General features: G+C 48.1%; 2 protein-coding genes across 2 annotated transcripts in view; both read right to left on the reverse strand.

Moving 5' to 3' along the window:
• Positions 1 to 888: 888 nt before the first annotated feature.
• LOC128422404 (interferon-induced protein with tetratricopeptide repeats 5-like) lies at positions 889 to 6,250 on the reverse strand. Its single transcript, XM_053406373.1, has 2 exons — positions 5,831 to 6,250; positions 889 to 3,022 (listed from the first exon to the last, which is right to left on the reverse strand). The coding sequence occupies exons 1-2, from the start codon at positions 5,833 to 5,835 to the stop codon at positions 1,639 to 1,641; spliced, it is 1,389 nt and encodes a 462-aa protein (XP_053262348.1). The 5' UTR covers positions 5,836 to 6,250; the 3' UTR covers positions 889 to 1,638.
• Positions 6,251 to 10,892: 4,642 nt separating this feature from the next.
• Positions 10,893 to 17,905, reverse strand: part of KCP (kielin cysteine rich BMP regulator) — a 99,118-nt gene continuing 92,105 nt past the window's right edge. Inside the window, exons 49-51 of the mRNA XM_053404655.1 lie at positions 16,245 to 16,409; positions 13,553 to 13,859; positions 10,893 to 11,427 (exon numbers count right to left, since the gene is read on the reverse strand). Of these exons, the coding sequence (XP_053260630.1) occupies positions 11,210 to 11,427; positions 13,553 to 13,859; positions 16,245 to 16,409 (690 nt within the window). The 3' untranslated portion in view covers positions 10,893 to 11,209. The remainder of the gene's footprint in view (positions 11,428 to 13,552; positions 13,860 to 16,244; positions 16,410 to 17,905) is intronic.

A 17,905-nucleotide genomic window follows, 5' to 3' on the forward strand; every position in this document is an offset into this window, starting at 1 on the left:
CAGTAAAGCGAGATGAGCGCCACAACCCCAGAGTTGGCCACGACTGGACCTAATGGTCAGGGCTCCCTTTACCTTTATCTTTAAATGTACAAGGCAAACACATACATAAGTATATGAACCATGTGTCTGAAATAGTACAGGAGTGCAATCCTGAAGCCATTTTGATTCTCTCAATGACCTCAAATATTCCTCTGCAGGAAGGGAGGCAAATGGGGAACGCTTTCCCATTGTCTTTTTGCGTACAAATCCTGTCTTAAGGATGTATTTGTGTATGAATAGGGTGAGCCTGTGACCTGGAGTCAGGAACTAAAGTATTAACCATCACAAAAGAATGCCCAGGTTGCCCAGGCAATGCAATCAGTGACCATTATCAGGTGTTCTGGCAAACAGGATTTTTGCTGTAGACCATCTCCTTCTGTGATGTATGTTTAATGCTTTTTGGGGGTGGTCTTGGGCTACAGGGTGGGCAATTTCAAAAGTCTATATAAGGGCTTGAGCACCATTGTTCGGGGTTCTCCTCCCTCCTCCGTGGGGTCAGTGGGGAGCCTGTTGCAACAGTTCCTTGAATAAAGATCAGGCTTACTAGCCGCTTTGCTTCTCAAAACACTCTGGTTGGCCTCTGTTATTTTCTGGAAGGGACCCAAAGGCTAATCCGTTTCAACCCCAGCAATTCCTACTTGGCTTTAAACTGTTTGCAATATTGTGCAATGCCATCTTTTGATATATTAATAACTTGAATGGTTGCAGCCCGCCCTGGGACCTTAGGGTGATGGCCAAGCAATATGTGGTCACCATAATCTTAATACTATTATGTGGCACCCAAATCTCTGAGCGGAGCGATATCCCAGGGCTCAGTTTCCTTGGAACAGGCAACAGTGGAGACCGTGGTGTCTTTAGGATATATGGTTTATTTGCACAGCATATATACAACCTGAGCCCCAGATGGAGGGGCTCGCAGACTTAACACTCCAAAAGGTCTTGCTTCTTCCATACTGACAGCCTTGGAATCAAGCGCCAGACAAACTGCTCATTGCACTGTACAGCCTTTGTCTAACTTGGAGTTTCCCAAACTTGAGTCTCCAGCTGCTTTTGGACTACAACTCCCACCATCCTTGACCACTGGTCCTGCTAGCTAGTGATGATGGGAGTTCTGTAGTCTGGAGGGGGGAAAGATTGGGAAACCCATGTCTATTCAAGAGAAGGAATGGCAGTACTTACTGTGGCAACTACAGCCATTATTCCACAAAGAAACTTGCTCCTTGGTTCAGCAATGGAATCCTCCATTGGATTTTAACCCTTGCAGGATCCAGGACTAAAAATAGTAGTAGTAGTAGTAGTAGTAGTAGTAGTAGTAATAATAATAATAATAATAATAATAATAATAATAATAATAATAAAAGCAATGCCACTTCTAGAAACAATCACATTTTTTGCAGATAAACACAACTGGAAGCTTTTTTTCTCTCCTTTAGTGCGGGGAGGGGACTGCAATGAAACTTCATGGAAACCAGCTTTTCCCCAGCAAAAACTGCTGGAGGGTCCAGGGGCTCAGAGGCTGCAGGAAGAGCCTCTTCCCAAACTGGAAGGAAAGAGCCACAACCCCCTGCCTCTCTGCGAGTGTGTGAGTGTGGAGGTCCTTCACTGCTGGGCCCTGCTCTTCCCTCGCCACGAACCCCTTCGCCGCGATCCGTCCCACTGACTTGTAACCTGAAGCCCTGTTTCATTAAGGAAGCTGTAGACAGCGCTCGCTTGGTCCATTTCTCCGTCTTCCCTGAACATCCTCGCCAGACTCTTCAGGCGAATTTCCAGCTGCTTCCTCTCAAGGGAGTGGTCTCCGGGGATCCTGGCAGCCGCCTGGTACATCTCTAGGGCCCTGCTCTTCATCCCCTTCTTGTGGAGGAGGAAGTCCCCCCAGTGCATGTAGATGGACTGCTGGCATCTCCTGCTGGCTCCCGGGAGATCCTCCATCAGGTTCAGGTAGATCTCTTCCTCGTAAGCTGGTGACCTCTCGCCGTAAGCTTTTGCCAGCGTCAACTGGGTAAAGATGGAGAAAGGATCCATCTCCAGAGAGCGCTTGAAGCTCTCAATGGCAGCCTCAACGGCTTCTTCTCCCAAGTCACCTGGAGCGTGCTCCAACATCTGCAGGTAGCACATGCCAAGATCGTAGTGTAGGAGATGGTAGCCAGGATCTAGGGCGATGGCCTTCTCCAGAATGGAAATGGCCTTCTTCAGAATGGAAATGGTACGGGGAAGGGGTTGTTTCTTGTACAGCTTGGAGACGATTCGGAGGACTTCGGGGTTCACGCTCTCCTGGGCAACATCGTCCACAAGGAAGAGCGCTCTTTCCGTGTCCACCGCCATAAGGGTCTGAGCCAAATAAGCTTTGGCTTTGTAGTTCTGCGGCTGGCGAGCGACGACTTCTTCCAGCAACTTCTGGGCTTCTTCCCGTTTTTCGGCAGTCCAGGAATGAGTGTAGGAGGCAAAAACGGAGATGGCCAGTCCGGCCCGGAACTCCTCGTTGGACTCTTCCGCCTCCAGCGCCTTCCGGAAACATTCTGCGGCCTGGTCCCCGTTCCGGAAGCCCCCGGCCAGGAGGGACCAGCCTTTCTGAGCGTGGACTTCAGGGATCATCGCAGAGTAGGCCTCTGGGCTGGCCAAGGACCGGCAGATGTCGTGGATGCGTCCCAGATAGAGGTCCACCATGTCGTAATTGACCAAGCGGTAGTAGACCCAGGCGTAGTTGCCGTAGGTCACCAGGGCCTGGCGGGAGAAGTTGGAGGGGTGGTCCCGCTTCAGAGCCCCCTCTGCTTCCCGGAGGCTGTCCAGGGCCTCCTCGTAGTTCCCCTGGAAGTCCTGGAGGTAGGCCCTCATGGCCAGGTAGGCGCCTCGGTTGCGGTGCGGGGTGTGCTGGGCCTGCGGGGCCAGGGTCCGCAGGATGTGCACGGCATCCACCTTGTCCTTGATCTCGAAGTCCCAGGTGAAGTGGCACTGCAGGCTCTCCAGCTTCGTCCTCAGAGGTCGGCTGCAGAGGGAAGAGGCAGGCAGGGAGGGAGGGAGATCGAGAAAGGGTGAGGGACACTCTTGAGAGGATATACAGTGGTACCTCGGGTTACAGTCATTTCAGGTTACATACGCTTCAGGTTACAGACTCCACTAACCCAGAAATAGTACCTCGGGTTAAGAACTTTGCTTCAGGATGAGCACAGAAATTGCACGGTGGCGGCAGCAGGAGGCCCCATTAGCTAAAGTGGTGCTTCAGGTTAAGAACAGTTTCAGGTTAAGAACGGACCTCACCTCCAGAACAAATTAAGTACTTAACCGGAGGTACCACTGTACAGTCGTACCTCAGCTCCCGAACGCCTTGGGAGTCAAACGTTTTGGCTCCCGAACGACTGAAAACGGGAAGTGAGTGTTCCGGTTTTCCTATCGGAAGCTACGCTTTAGAAGTCGACTTCTGGAATGGATTCTGTTCGACTTCTGAGGTACGACTGTATAATGAATTGGTTTTTTTGTTTTTTTTTAAGTACCTTTCCAAAACCAACAAACCGGAGTCCTTTTTGTTGGGGATAATTCAGAGGGAAATTCCCAGGTGTCAAAAAAAGGCTATTTATGTATGTTACTGAAGGGACGCAGGTGGCACTGTGGGTTAAACCACAGAGCCTAGGACTTGCCGATCAGAAGGTCGCAGTTCGAATCCCCGCGACGGGGTGAGCTCCCGTTGCTCGGTCCCTGCTCCTGCCAACCTAGCAGTTCGAAAGCACGTCAAAGTGCAAGTAGATAAATAGGTACCGCTCTGGCGGGAAGGTAAACAGCATTTCCGTGCGCTGCTCTGGTTTGCCAGAAGCGGCTTAGTCATGCTGGCCACATGACCCAGAAGCTGTACGCCGGCTCCCTCGGCCAGTAAAACGAGATGAGCGCCGCAATCCCAGAGTCGGCCATGACTGGACCTAATGGTCAGGGGTACCTTTACCTTTATGTATGCTACTACTGCTACTACTGTGTTTTGCTCGCCCCAGAATGGAAACTGAGCGAGGTCCCAGCCAAAGAAGAATGGAAACTTCAACTGATGGAATATGCGCAGCCTGCAGATTTGACATACAGAATAAGAGAGCAAGAAGTATGCATGTTTAAAGATGGCTGGAAAATGTTTACTGGTTATATGGGTGAAAGTTGTATACATTTAAAAACACCGGCAGCCTTAAGGTAAATTCAACAGGGCAAATAAGTTTTGATGGTGTAACAGTGGAATACGGAATGGTTTAGGTCATTCACAATATGCAGGGATGTATGGTAGGCAAAATGAACTATGGAAAGAGAGGAAGGGAAGTCAATGATTTGAGGTTGTTTAAAGGAATATCTTGAAATGTAAATTAGAAAAATCTAATAAAACTATAAATAAAGAGCGAGAAAGGGTGAAGGGGTGCTGCAGGCAGGAGTTCTTTGTTCGAAAGGGCCCAGAAGATTTAGGATTTAGACTTGGTTGTCACTGGAATGTGGCCTCTTGCCAAAAAAAGGAAGGGTCACACCTCTTGCCCCGCCCACTTCTACCAATAGGCCCCGCCCACCTTTATCCCTAGGCCCCGCCCACCCGAGCAGGTGCTTCCCCCTACTGCCTAGATTTGGCCAAAGAGTGTCAGAGTAAAAGCTTCGTCGGTAGAGCAGGAGACACTGGATCTCCGGGTTGTGGCTTTGAGCCCCACCTGGGGTAAAAGATCCCTGCACTTCAGGGGGCTGGACTAGATGACCCATGGGTCCCTTCCAACTCTACAGTTCCACGATCCTATCTCCATCCCTACCTGCAGATGCCATCAGGGGACCACAGGATTTTAGAGTTGCAAGGGACCCCGAGGGCCATCTAGTCCAGCCCTGAGATCTTCTGCATGCAAAGCGCAGGAATTTGAGGAAAACAAAAGTCCTTTGGAGGTTTTTAAGCAGAGGTTGGATAGCCACCTGCCAGGGATTCTTTAGCTGAGATTCCTGCCTTGCAGGGGGCTGGACTAGATGACTCTGGGGGTCCCTTCCAACGCCACAATTCTATGATCTCCAGTGCCAGAGGCAGCACACCTCTGAGCCTGTGCGCACACCATCCTTCAAAGCACATTTAAAGTGCGCACGCACTGCCAGAACCCTGCGGACTGAAGGATGCTTGGAAATGCCCCTCTGATGTGTAAAGTGCAGTTAACAGGATTCTTTCTGGGTGTGTGTGTGGGGTGCTTCAGGGAAACATCCTGGGGGTTCTTTTCCTCAGTACAGTGGCACCTCGGGTTAAGTACTTAATTCGTTCCGGAGGTCTGTTCTTAACCTGAAACTGTTCTTAACCTAAAGCACCACTTTAGCTAATGGGGCCTCCTGCTGCTGCTGCGCTGCCGGAGCATGATTTCTGTTCTCATCCTGAAGCAAAGTTCTTAACCTGAAGCACTATATCTGGGTTAGTGGAGACTGTAACCTGAAGCGTATGTAACCCGAGGTACCACTGTACTGTGAATGTGGTACACCACGAGGTGCACGGCTCCCCATATGCTTAAGTCATCTAGTCCAGCCCTGAGATCTTCTACATGCGAAGCAGGTGCTCTAACCACTGAGCCACAGCTGCCGCTCTCCTGATGTCGCGGGACTCCCGCTCCCGTTTCCCTTGCCCTTGGCCATGCTGGCTGCCGAAGCTGGGGTCCAGCAACACCCAACTTGCATTGCCGGGGGCCAGGCTATTCGGGTTGGGCGTTTCCCTCCCATCTCTCCCCTTCTGGGATTCTAACTCCTGCAGCACAAAATGCAGGACGGGAGGTCTTTAAGCCGAAGGAGTCAGATCTACGCAGGAGGAGTCCCTGCTTACCTCATTTTTCCTTTTCCAGAGAGGAGGCTGAATTTCGCAGGAAGCGAACTTTCCCTCGCCAGTGGTCCAGCAGTCTGCAGGATGCTACCTCCGTCTGCAAACTTTTGCCTCCCTCTCTCAGTTTATATAACAACGCAGTGAGCTCACTCGGGCAGAATAGAAACCGAAACTCAAAAGAGAGACCCGTTTCCTGTTTGTGGAGAGGAATGTTCCTTGGCTGCTTGCAAAGTCTCCAAGCGCAACATTTAATTTTTATTTTTATTTTTTCCCCAAGCGCAACATTTTTGCCCCCCACTCGCGGAAATGAGTAAATCAGGGTTTAAACGGGGGCCATACGGCAAAATTGTATCTTGGCTCTCCCCTGCAATCGATGCAAAGCTCCTCCCGGCTCCTTTTGCTCTCCATCCTTGCCTGCTCGCGCCCCAGTCCGCTCTCCGATTCCCCCGCGCCCCCCCCCGCTCTCCTCCCCATCCCGATCCCATGTCCACAAGGTCGGGAGGGATCCTCAATCCACACTTGCAAGGTCTCCTCTGCTCGGCAGGGCAGCATCTGAGCCAAACAGCTGCCTCCGAACCTCTGCAGAATGAGCTGTTGTTGTTTAGTCGTTTAGTCGTGCCCGACTCTTCGTGACCCCCTGGATCAGAGCACGCCAGGCACTCCTGTCTTCCACTGCCTCCCTCATGCTGGTAGCTTCGACAACACTGTGCAACCATCTCGTCCTCTGTCGTCCCCTTCTCCTTGTGCCCTCCATCTTTCCCAACATCAGGGTCTTTTCCAGGGAGTCTTCTCTTCTCATGAGGTGGCCAAAGTATTGGAGCCTCAGCTTCACGATCTGTCCTTCCAGTGAGCACTCAGGGCTGATTTCCATCAGAATGGACAGGTTTGATCTTCTCGCAGTCCATGGGACTCTCAAGAGTCTCCTCCAGCACCAGAATTCAAAAGCATCCATTCTTCAGCGATCAGCCTTCTTTATGGTCCAGCTCTCACTTCCATACATCACTAGTGGGAAAACCATAGCTTGAACTATATGGACCTTTGTTGGCAAGGTGATGTCTCTGCTTTTTAAGATGCTGTCTAGGTTTGTCATTGCTTTTCTCCCAAGAAGCAGGCGTCTTTTAATTTTGTGACTGCTGTCACCATCTGCAGTGATCATGGAGCCCAAGAAAGTAAAATCTCTCACTGCCTCCATTTCTTCCCCTTCTATTTGCCAGGAGGTGATGGGCCCAGTGACCATGATCTTCGTTTTTTTGATGTTGAGCTTTAGGCCATATTTTGCGCTCTCCTCTTTCACCCTCATTAAAAGCTTCTTTAATTCCTCCTCACTTTCTGCCATCAAGGTTGTGTCATCTGCATATCTGAGGTTATTGATATTTCTAGTTTCTCTTTTTCTCCCGATTCCAGGCATGTCTACTTGGAAGTAAGCCCCAGGCTGGCCACGGAGGAGAAACCTGCAAGGGGGGGAGGGGAGAGGCTCCAAGGGCGAGGGGCATGGCTGCGTTCCTGGAACAGAGCACCCAGATAGCGGTGCCCACCTTGGGGCTGAAAACCAGGCAGGTGCTGGTCCAAGCCAGCAAAAGGCCTCCTTGATTCTCCATTTGCAGTGCAGCACCTTCAAAGCTGCCTGGGCTGGAGGATGAGTTTTGTGGCATTGCGAAGAAGTGTGCTAAGCTTTTAAATGAACCCCTTTTGAGGTTGCAAATAAAGGTTTGTGGGGCTGTGGTCTAAAGTTAACCACCGAGCCTCTTAGACTTGCCGATCGGAAGGTTGGCGGTTCGAATCCCCGTGACGGGGTGAGCTCCTGTTGCTCGGTCCCTGCTCCTGCCAACCTAGCAGTTCGAAAGCACGCCAGTGCAAGTAGATAAATAGGTACCACTGCGGCGGGAAGGTAAATGGCATTTCCATGCGCTCTGGTTTTCGTCACGGTGTTCCGTTGCGCCAGAAGCAGTTTAGTCATGCTGGCCACATGACTTGGAAAGCTGTCTGTTCTAAGATTTCTAAGATCTCAAATATAAATTAAACATTCATAAATGTGCAAGGCAAACACATATATAAGTATATGAACCACGTGTCTGAAATAGTACAGGAGAGCAATTCTGAAGCCATTTGGACTCTCCCAATGACCTCAGAGGAATGTGGGTGGAGCTGTGGGTTAAACCACAGAGCCTAGGACTTGCCGATCAGAAGGTCGGTGGTTCGAATCCCCGTGATGGGGTGAGCTCCCGTTGCTCGGTCCCTGCTCCTGCCCACCTAGCAGTTCGAAAGCACGTCAAAGTGCAAGGAGATAAATAGGTACCGCTCCGGCGGGAAGGTAAATAGCGTTTCCATGCGCTGCTCTGGTTCGCCAGAAGTGGCTTAGTCCTGCTGGCCACATGACCTGGAAGTTGTATGCTGGCTACCTTGGCCAATAAAGCGAGATGAGTGCTGCAATCCCAGAGTCGGCCACGACTGGACCTAATGGTCAGGGGTCCCTTTACCTTTTTACAGTTTGAACCATGTGTCTTTGCTTAACAGTAAGTCCCACTGGGCAGCTCAGCCAGCCCCACCCTTCCCCCATATTGCAGTTATGCATATATAGGGTGAGGAAGGAAAACACTGATGTAGAATAGGATGTCCCTATTTTTATCAGAAGAATGTTGGCAGGTCTGTGTTTGTCACCTGCTCCTCACGAGGGGCTGGCACGTAGCCACTGCTTCACTTCATAAGAACATCCGAAGATCTGTCTGGTGGCAGGATCAGGCCCAAAGTGGGGAGCTCACAAGCAGGGCAGGAGCAGGAGAACCCCCACTTTCCTCGTGTCTCAAACCCCTACCTCATGGAAGTGTCAAGTTGGAGGGGACCCAAAGGTCATCTAGTCCAACCCCTGCAACTAAACCATACATGACAGGTGTCTGCCCTTGCGGGGTGACAAAACTCTCCTTTGCTGGAAGAAAAGCAACTTTGTGAGCAGAGAGCCCTTTCTCTTGTGACTTTCCTCTTATAAGTTTCAGTTTCCATTTCCCCCGGAACGAATTTGCATTTCTCAAGCACCCTCTGCAGTCCTTGCACAGAAGCTGCAACGTCCCAGCTATGGCCAGGCTGACTCTGGGGGGAAAGACCATCCTTCCTTGGCGGAAGCCTTAGAAATGGTCCTGGGGGAAGGCAGAACGAAGGAAGCCAGCGTCCGCTTCTCCGAATCCTGCTTCTGTTCGGTTGGGAGGGAGCGTGTCTCTTCTCTGAGCCACCAGGTCCCAATTCAAGATTATTTCCTACTTCTCAGACTGCGGAGAGAGCCAAGCAGGGCCTGGGGGTTCCTCTGCCTGATATAACTGGAAGCCTTTTTTGGACCGTTCAAAGAACTATTATAATATGACAAATTTGAAAGCAGGATTTGAACAACAGAGATTATTGTGTTATGATTTGGATACAAGAGTGAAGACAGGGGGCAGCAATGGGGAGGGAGGGAAAACATCACAGAAAATGGAAGGGGAAGTTGATAATATGTTATTATTAGTACAGTGATACCTCGGGTTACGGGACGTAGGTGGCGCTGTGGGTTAAATCCCTGAGCCTAGGACTTGCCGATCAGAAGGTCGGCGGTTCGAAACCTCGCCACGGGGTGAGCTCTCGTTCCTCGGTCCCTGCTCCTGCCCACTTAGCAGTTCGAAAGCACCTCAAAGTGCAAGTAGATAAATAGGTACCGCTCTGGTGGGAAGGTAAATGGCATTTCCGTGCGCTGCTCTGGTTTGCCAGAAGCGGCTTAGTCATGCTGGCCACATGACCTGGAAGCTGTACGCCGGCTCCCTCGGCCAATAAAACGAGATGAGCGCTGCAACCCCAGAGTCGGCCACGACTGGACCTAATGGTCAGGGGTCCCTTTACCTTTATGACTTCCCTTAATCCAGACACTAGACTTCTGTTGATTCAGCCTAGAATAGCATTAGCCTTTTTTGCTGCTGCATCACACTGTGGGCTCATGTTCAGCTTGTGGTCCACCAAGACCCCCAGATCATTTTCACATGTACTGCTAGTGAGCCAGGTGTCCCCCATCCTATATTTGTGCATCTGGTTCTTCCTGCCTAAGGGCAGAACCTGACATTTGCCCCTACGGAAATTCATTTTGTTAGTTTGGGCCCAGTTCTCCAAGCTGTGAAGGTCACCTTCATCCCCCTTCTCTCTGCCATCTCTAGGCCCAAGCAGAAAACACCTCTGTGCCAGAGAGATCCTTTTTTATTCATCCAGTGGAGCGATGGCAGATACCCTCTTCCACAATACATCCAGACTGCGTCTCCCCTTGGGGAGAGTTGGTTACAACCAGAGGGAGATTTGGGAGTGGTGGGCTCCCTGTGGAAGATCTTCCCATTCTGGTCTCCACCAAAACCCATTGGCTGATGGCAACGTCCGTCACTATTGGCACCTAGAAAGGCATCAATGAGGACTAGGATTGTGCTTGGCTTGCACAGTCACTGCACACAGACACCACCAGGTGAGTTCTAGGAGGAAACGGACCAGGTAGAATAAATCCTGCAACTGAGACATTTTTTTGGGTTGTACATAATTCATTCTGGCTCCACAGTTCAAGTTTTTGGCTTGATTTTTGGGAGGCAGTGGAAAAGGCACAGAAGGGAGTCAGTGAGGACTAGAACCATGCTTCAAAATGAAGGCTTGAATTCTCCCCTGTGGAAGATCTTCCCATTCTGGTCTCCACCAAAACCCATTGGCCGATGGCAACGTCAGTCATCAATGGCATGTTAGAAAGGCATCAATGAGGACTAGTGTTGTGCTTGGCCCAGTTCTCCAATGTTGAGGTCATTTTTTAACCCCGATTCTGTCTTGTGTGGCATTGGCTCCCCCTCCCAGTTTGCAGCCCCCCCCCGCAAATCTGAGAAATGTTCTCTCTCTTCATTCATCCGAGTTATTTAGAAAGAAGGGGGCCCAAAACCCACTGGCCGATGGCAACGTCACTTAGAAAAGCATCAATGAGGACTAGGATTGCGCTTGGCTTGCACAATCAGTGCGCACAGACACCAGCAGGCGAGTTCTAGGAGGAAAATGACCAGGTGGAATAAACCCTGCAACTGAGACATTTTTCTTGGTTGTACATAATTTATTCTGGCTCCACGGTTCAAGTTTTCGGCTTGATTTTTTCGAGGAAGTGGAGAAGGCACAGAAGGAAGTCAGTGAGGACCAGAACCATGCTTCGAAATGAAGGCTGGAATTCTCACCGCAGAGAGCATGTTCTGCCCAGGCACCCCTGCCTTTCAAAGGGAGAGAAGCTTGCTTTGCCAAACTCTCTCCCCCTGGAACAGGCAGGGAAGCCGCCCCACCCCACCCCAGTCCCAGGCTCCCCCAGATGAGGCAAAGGCGGAGGCTTCCCTGGAAATAATCCAGCTCCATCCTGTCTCAGAGAGTTCCGTAGATGATGCGAGGGCAGGACTCCGGCAGGATGCAGTGGGCTTCGTGTTCCACCAGCCCGGCGGGGCACTGGCAGCCTGGCACGCAAGGCTTGAAGCAGTGGGACTCCAGGACCCCCAGCGGGACGGCGTGGTTGAAGCACGTCTTGGGGCAAGGGGGGCCGCACTCGTCAAAGACGTAGCCCCGGTCTTGGGGGCAGCCCACGGCTGCAGGGAGGGGAGAGAAAAAGAGAGAGAAGAGGTTAGATAAGGCAGGATCCGGCCCACGGGGACTGAGGCCTGACTCATCTCGAGATGGCATCTGAAATTCAGGTTGAAGTTGGAGTCTCAGCCAAATGAAAATTATACAATTATACAGTATCTTGGGTTAAGTACTTAATTCGTTCCAGAGGTCCATACTTAACCTGAAACTGTTTTTAACCTGAAGCACCACTTTAGCTAATGGGGGCCTCCCGCTGCCGCCGTGCCGCCGCCACATGATTTCTGTTCTCATCCTGAAGCAAAGTTCTTAACCTGAAGCACGATTTCTGGGTTAGCGGAGTTTGTAACCTGAAGCGTATGTAACCTGAAGCGGATGTAACCCAAGGTACCACTGTGTGTGTGTGTGTGTGTGTGTGTGTGTGTGTGTGTGTGTGTGTGTATATATATATATATATATATATATAATACATTTATGAGAAAACAGACATACATACAAGTAAACAAACATACAGTGGTACCTTGGGTTACAGATGCTTCAGGTTACATACGCTTCAGGTTACAGATTCCGCTAACCCAGAAATATTACCTCGGGTTAAGAACTTTGCTTCAGGATGAGAACAGAAATTGTGCTCCGGCGGTGAGGCGGCAGCAGGAGGCCCCATTAGCTAAAGTGGTGCTTCAGGTTAAGAACAGTTTCAGGTTAATAACGGACCTACGGAACGAATTAAGTACTTAACCTGAGGTACCACTGTACAATCAATCAATCAATCAATCAATCAATCAATCAATCAATCAAATAACAGAAAAATCAAACAAACCACCACATTATAAGATACAAGAAGATTAATATAATTATCACCATATATACTCCTGATAGGGAGTGGCGGTGTGGATTAAACCACAGAGCCTAGGGCTTGCCGATCAGAAGGTTGGCGGTTTGAATCCTCGCGATGGGGTGAGCTCCCGTTGCTCGGTCCCTGCTCCTGCCCACCTAGCAGTTCAAAAGCACCTCAAACGAATTAAGTACTTAACCCGAGGCACCACTGTAGATTTATGAGAAAACAGACGTACATACAAGTAAACAAACATTCAATCAATCAATCAATCAATCAATCAACAGAAAAATCAAACATACCACCACATTATAAGATACAAGAAGATTAATATAATTATCCTCATATATACTCCTCATACTGAACACAATTATAAAACTTATAGAGAAGAAATTTAAAACTGACTTCCACTTAATCTCACTGTACTTTATCTATCCATTACTTTATACCGCACTATATATTTCTTATATAGTTCTTAGAATTCATATACCGGCCTATACTTGGGGGTCTCTGCAGAGACAGGGCAGACCAAGGGGGCATCTAGGTCCAGCCCTCTGAAAAACAGGAATCAGGACTTAAACATCTCGGACAGATAGCCATCACACCTCTATTTTAAAGCCTCCAGAGAATAATAGAATCATGGAATTGTCAAGTTAGAAGGGACCCGGAGTGCCATCTAGTCCAACCCCTGCAACTAAACCATACATGGAGCAGTGCTCGTGTAATAATGTAGTCACTGCATTTGATATTTTCATTTACGTACATTCATTTGAAATAAGATGGGTTTATGAGGCAATTCTATATCTTCCCACCACGCTGATGAAAAATTCTATGTTTTGAGCGTTACACTAAGATTTTTTTGCTATTTATTTTGCGTTTTTGTGGCTCTTTTAGTTTTGTTTTTGTGACTGCGTGGAATTCAGCTACCAATTGATTGTGTGACTGCAGTACATTGCTTATTGCTTTCATTTTATGGATCAATGGTCTCGTTAGAAAGTAAAATCCATGTTAAATTGCTGTTTCAGGGGTTGTTTCCCCAAAGTCTGGAACGGATTAATCCATTTTGCATGACTTTCTATGGGAAAGTGCACCTTGGTTTTGGAATGCTTTGGTTTTGGAACAGACTTCCGGAACAGACTTCCGGAACAGATTAAGTTTGAGAACCAAGGTACCACTATATTAAAGAAAACGATTAAAAAAATAAAAGAATGGTAGAGTCGGAAGGGACCCCAAGGGTCATCTATGCCCACGGGCCTCCCATCCACCCTCCTGCCCCCCCACCTTGCCCGCCTCCTCACCGCAGAGCGTGGGCGATCGCCAATGCAGCACCAGCCCTGCCCGTCGGCACTGGGCGGCGTAGGCCTCTAGGGCCTCGCAGAGGCAGTCTTCCGCCGCGGCCGCGCCGCAGGCACAGAGATCGTAGACGCAGGAGGCGAAGAAGGGCTCTGGCGGGACGGCAGGGTGGCAGCGCTCAAAGGGAGGCGCCTTGAGGACCTTGCAGCGGGCATTGGCCTCTTTGCGGGAGCGGTAGCCAGACTCCTTGCAGGGGTCCACGTCCGGTGCATCGGGGCAGCGGGCAGGTCCAGTGGTGTTGGCGCCGGTCACCTGAGCCGGAAGAAACAGAAGGATGTCAGAAGAGGCAAGGGAGCCCATTTGGTCCAGCATCCAAACACCCCAAAGAACTTGGGGACAGAGCCCCAAAATGGGAAACGAGAGAGGTCTCAACGAAAGAAGATTGGCGACTTAAGTTGATAGAATATGCGCAGCTTGAAATCAACAAATTACGCTAGTAGGATTACAAGAAGTTTTGTAAGGAGAAATATACAAAGCGTTACAAAGTAGAAAAAGATAGAGATATTGGTTAGGAGTTTGAAATGTAATAGGGAAGATAAGAAATGCATACTAAGAGATTAGACTGGAAAATTTTCAGACAGGATTGACGGAAGTAAAAAAAAATGAATAAGATGTAAAAGTATGTTTAATTACTGTTGAAAATGATATGTTAAAAAACTATATATATATATATATATATATATATATATATATATATATATATATATAATATGTGCAGCTTGCAGACAACATATGGAATAAGAGAGCAAGAAGAACATATGTTTAGAGGAGATTGGGAAATGTTTGTTGAATATATGGGGGGAAATTGTGTACACCTGAAAACACTGGCAGCATTAAGATAAATTCAACAGTGTATTTTGTCTTATAAAAGTAAAGGTAAAGGTACCCCTGCCCGTACGGGCTAGTCGTGTCCAACTCTAGGGTTGTGCGCTCATCTCACTTAAGAGGCCGGGAGCCAGCGCTCTCCGGAGACACTTCCAGGTCACGTGGCCAGCGTGACGAAGCTGCTCTGGCGAGCCAGCACCAGAGCAGCACACGGAAACGCCATTTACCTTCCAGCTATAAAGCGGTACCTATTTATCTACTTGCACTTAAGGGTGCTTTCGAACTGCTAGGTGGGCAGGAGCTGGGACCGAAAGACGGGAGCTCACCCCGCCGCGGGGATTCGAACTGCCGACCATACGATCGGCAGGTCCTAGGCACTGAGGTTTTACCCACAGCGCCACCCGCGTCCCTATTTTGTCTTATACATCTTAGCTATTTTGGTAGGTGTTAAGTACCATCTATAAAACATATTGGTTAGATTTCCCCTCAATACTTCACAGGCTGTAAATTTCCAGTTCTTTCTCCATAGTTCTTCCCAATGTTTTTCCAGCCCACTTGATCATTACTTCCTTGACCTATTCGTCTTTGACCTCCCACTCCAATAATGTATCACACATTTTTTATATTACCTTAGTTATGTTTTGTAATAACACTTTTTCTAATAATGAAGGTTCGTTTGAGAAACCTTTCTTCTTATCTGTCCTGAACGCTTCATGCAATTAATGGTATTGGATTCAACCCGTAAGGTGTTGTTTTATTTCCTCAGAATCCTTTATGAATTTATGATAAATTGAATTTATCATAATGATTAATTAATAGTGTAAATAAGTTTAGATGGATGTAATCATGGAATACTGAATGTTTTGGTTTTTGTAAAATATGCAGGGATTTATGATATGTAGAATGAAGCTGAGGCTTCAATACTTTGGCCACCTCATGAGAAGAGAAGACTCCCTGGAAAAGACCCTGATGTTGGGAGAGATTGAGTCGTGTCCGCCTCTTCGTGAGGCACTCCTGTCTTCCACTGTTTCCCACTGTTTGGTCAAACTCATGCTGGTAGCTTCGAGAACGCTGTCCCACCATCTCATCCTCTGTCGTCCCCTTCTCCTTGTGCCCTCCAGCTTTCCCAACATCAGGGTCTTTTCCAGGGAGTCTTCTCTTCTCATGAGGTGGCCAAAGTCTTGGAGCCTCAGCTTCAGGATCTGTCCTTCCAGGGAGCACTCAGGGCTGATTTCCTTCAGAATGGAGAGGTTTGATCTTCTTGCAGTCCATGGGACTCTCAAGAGTCTCCTCCAGCACCAGAATTCAAAAGCATCAATTCTTCAGCGATCAGCCTTCTTTATGGTCCAGCTCTCACTTCCATACATCACTACTGGGAAAACCAGAGCTTGAACTATACAGACCTTTGTTGGCAAGGTGATGTCTCTGCTTTTTAAGATGCTGTCTAGGTTTGCCATCGCTTTCTCCCAAGAAGCAGGCGTCTCTTAATTTCGTGACTGCTGTCACCATCTGCAGTGATCATGGAGCCCAAGAAAGTAAAATCTCTCACTGCCTCCATTTCTTCCCCTTCTATTTGCCAGGAGGTGATGGGACCAGTGGTCATGATCTTCGTTTTTTTTGATGTTGAGCTTCAGACCATATTTTGTGCTCTCCTCTTTCACCCTCATTAAAAGGTTCTTTAATTCCTCCTCACTTTCTGTCAACCTTTTCCTTTTTTAAAGGGAAATTCCCTTATTCCAAATAGGATTCCTCGTAAGAAAAGGGAAAATTTGACAGCTATGCCCCTGCTACCCACCCCCTCGCTGATGTTACCTTCCAGCTGTTGCCGAAAGCCGCCTCTGACAAGGTGAGGTGGCCAGAACGGAGGCGCAGGTCGTCTTGGGGGTAGTTGTTGAAGTTGCCACACAGGCCACAGGTGTGGCCTTTGTATGTGCCGGGGACACTGACCTCCAGGTGGGAGCGGCCGTTCCAAAGAACCTAGTGGAAAAGAGACAGTCACGGAACCAAGACAGAAACGAGAAGTACCGTATTTTTCGCTCCCCTAAGACGCACCTGACCATAAGACACACCTAGTTTTTAGAGGAGGAAAACAAGAAAAATAATATTCTGAACAAAACAGTGGCTGTATGATTTTTGTGGTTCATGCTGTGGCCACAGACATGATATGTGATTTGACGATGAGTTTGGGGTAGCCCAATGCAAAAATCCTGAGGATCCATGTGGGTCCGTGCTTTGTAACCACGTTTTTGCACCACTGCGGCCCCACGAAACAGTGGGTGTGTGGTTATTTTGGTGCAGGCTGTAGCCATGGACATGCTATGTGATCTGATTGAGAATTTGGGGTGACCCAATGCAAAAATCATGAGGATCCATGTGCTTTTACTTCCCCCCTCCCAGGCAGCCTCCTTTATTGCTAGAGTCCCTTATCTCCCTCCTGATCGCTTGCTGATCAGCTGCTCAGCGGCTTTGTTTCAACACCTCCTCCCCTCTTTCTAAAAAAAGAAGAAGCACGATCTGCTTTTCGCCCCTGGGCAATTCGGCTCCAGGGACCACGCATTCGCTCCATAAGACGCACAGACATTTCCCCTTACTTTTTAGGAGGAAAAAAGTGTGTCTTATGGAGCAGAAAATACGGTAATTGACTATAGGGTTAAACTAAATTACAAAAATCAAAAAGTTTAAGGAAAAAATTAACCTAAAATTGAGCAAAGCCTTAACGAGATGCCGGCTACAAACCTCGTTTCACTGAACTAATCAGTCTCCTCAGAAGGAAATAGGGAAATCATAAACCTTGAATGATTTTAAACAAACTCAAGAGCAGGGCTGGAACGCTTCCCTGAGTTTACATAAAAGGTTTGTTTTGGACAAGTTTTGGACATAGCCCTATTTCAGAGAGCCAAGCAGCAGTAATAAGAAATTGAGGACATGGCTGTGAAAACGAGATAAGCTGTTTTAGATTTTAAACAAACTCAAAAACAGGGCAGAAACACTCCTGACTGCAGATGTTAAAGACTGATATAGGGTGTTTATTCTGTAGGGTGAAATAATTTTTAAAGGGACAGACCGTCCACTTCAAACAGAGGGCAGGATTGCTAAGGTTTGTAAAGAATAACAATAATAATATTAAATAGAGTTGTAAGAAATTATTATAAGAAGGAACTGAAGTCAATATAAGAATTGAGACCTGATGGAATTAAGGAACCAAATCTAAAAATCCAATACATTTCTTTCTGTAGCAATTTCTTTCTTAAAAGATCCGTATTTATCTCAGGAGTTTGATATTTATAAAGGATAAACCATCTGAAATCCGTTGCCTTATGTTTAGCTTAAAGCTTTGTTCAATTCTAGGTTAATTTTTTCCTTAAACTTTTTGATTTTTGTTATTTAGTTTAACTCTATCGTCGATTTTTGATATTTAGTTTAACTCTATCGTCGATTTTTGATATTTAGTTTAACTCTATCGTCGATTTTTT

The sequence above is a fragment of the Podarcis raffonei genome, chromosome 10 (assembly GCF_027172205.1).
Source record: "Podarcis raffonei isolate rPodRaf1 chromosome 10, rPodRaf1.pri, whole genome shotgun sequence".
Taxonomy (NCBI): Eukaryota; Metazoa; Chordata; class Lepidosauria; order Squamata; family Lacertidae; genus Podarcis; species Podarcis raffonei.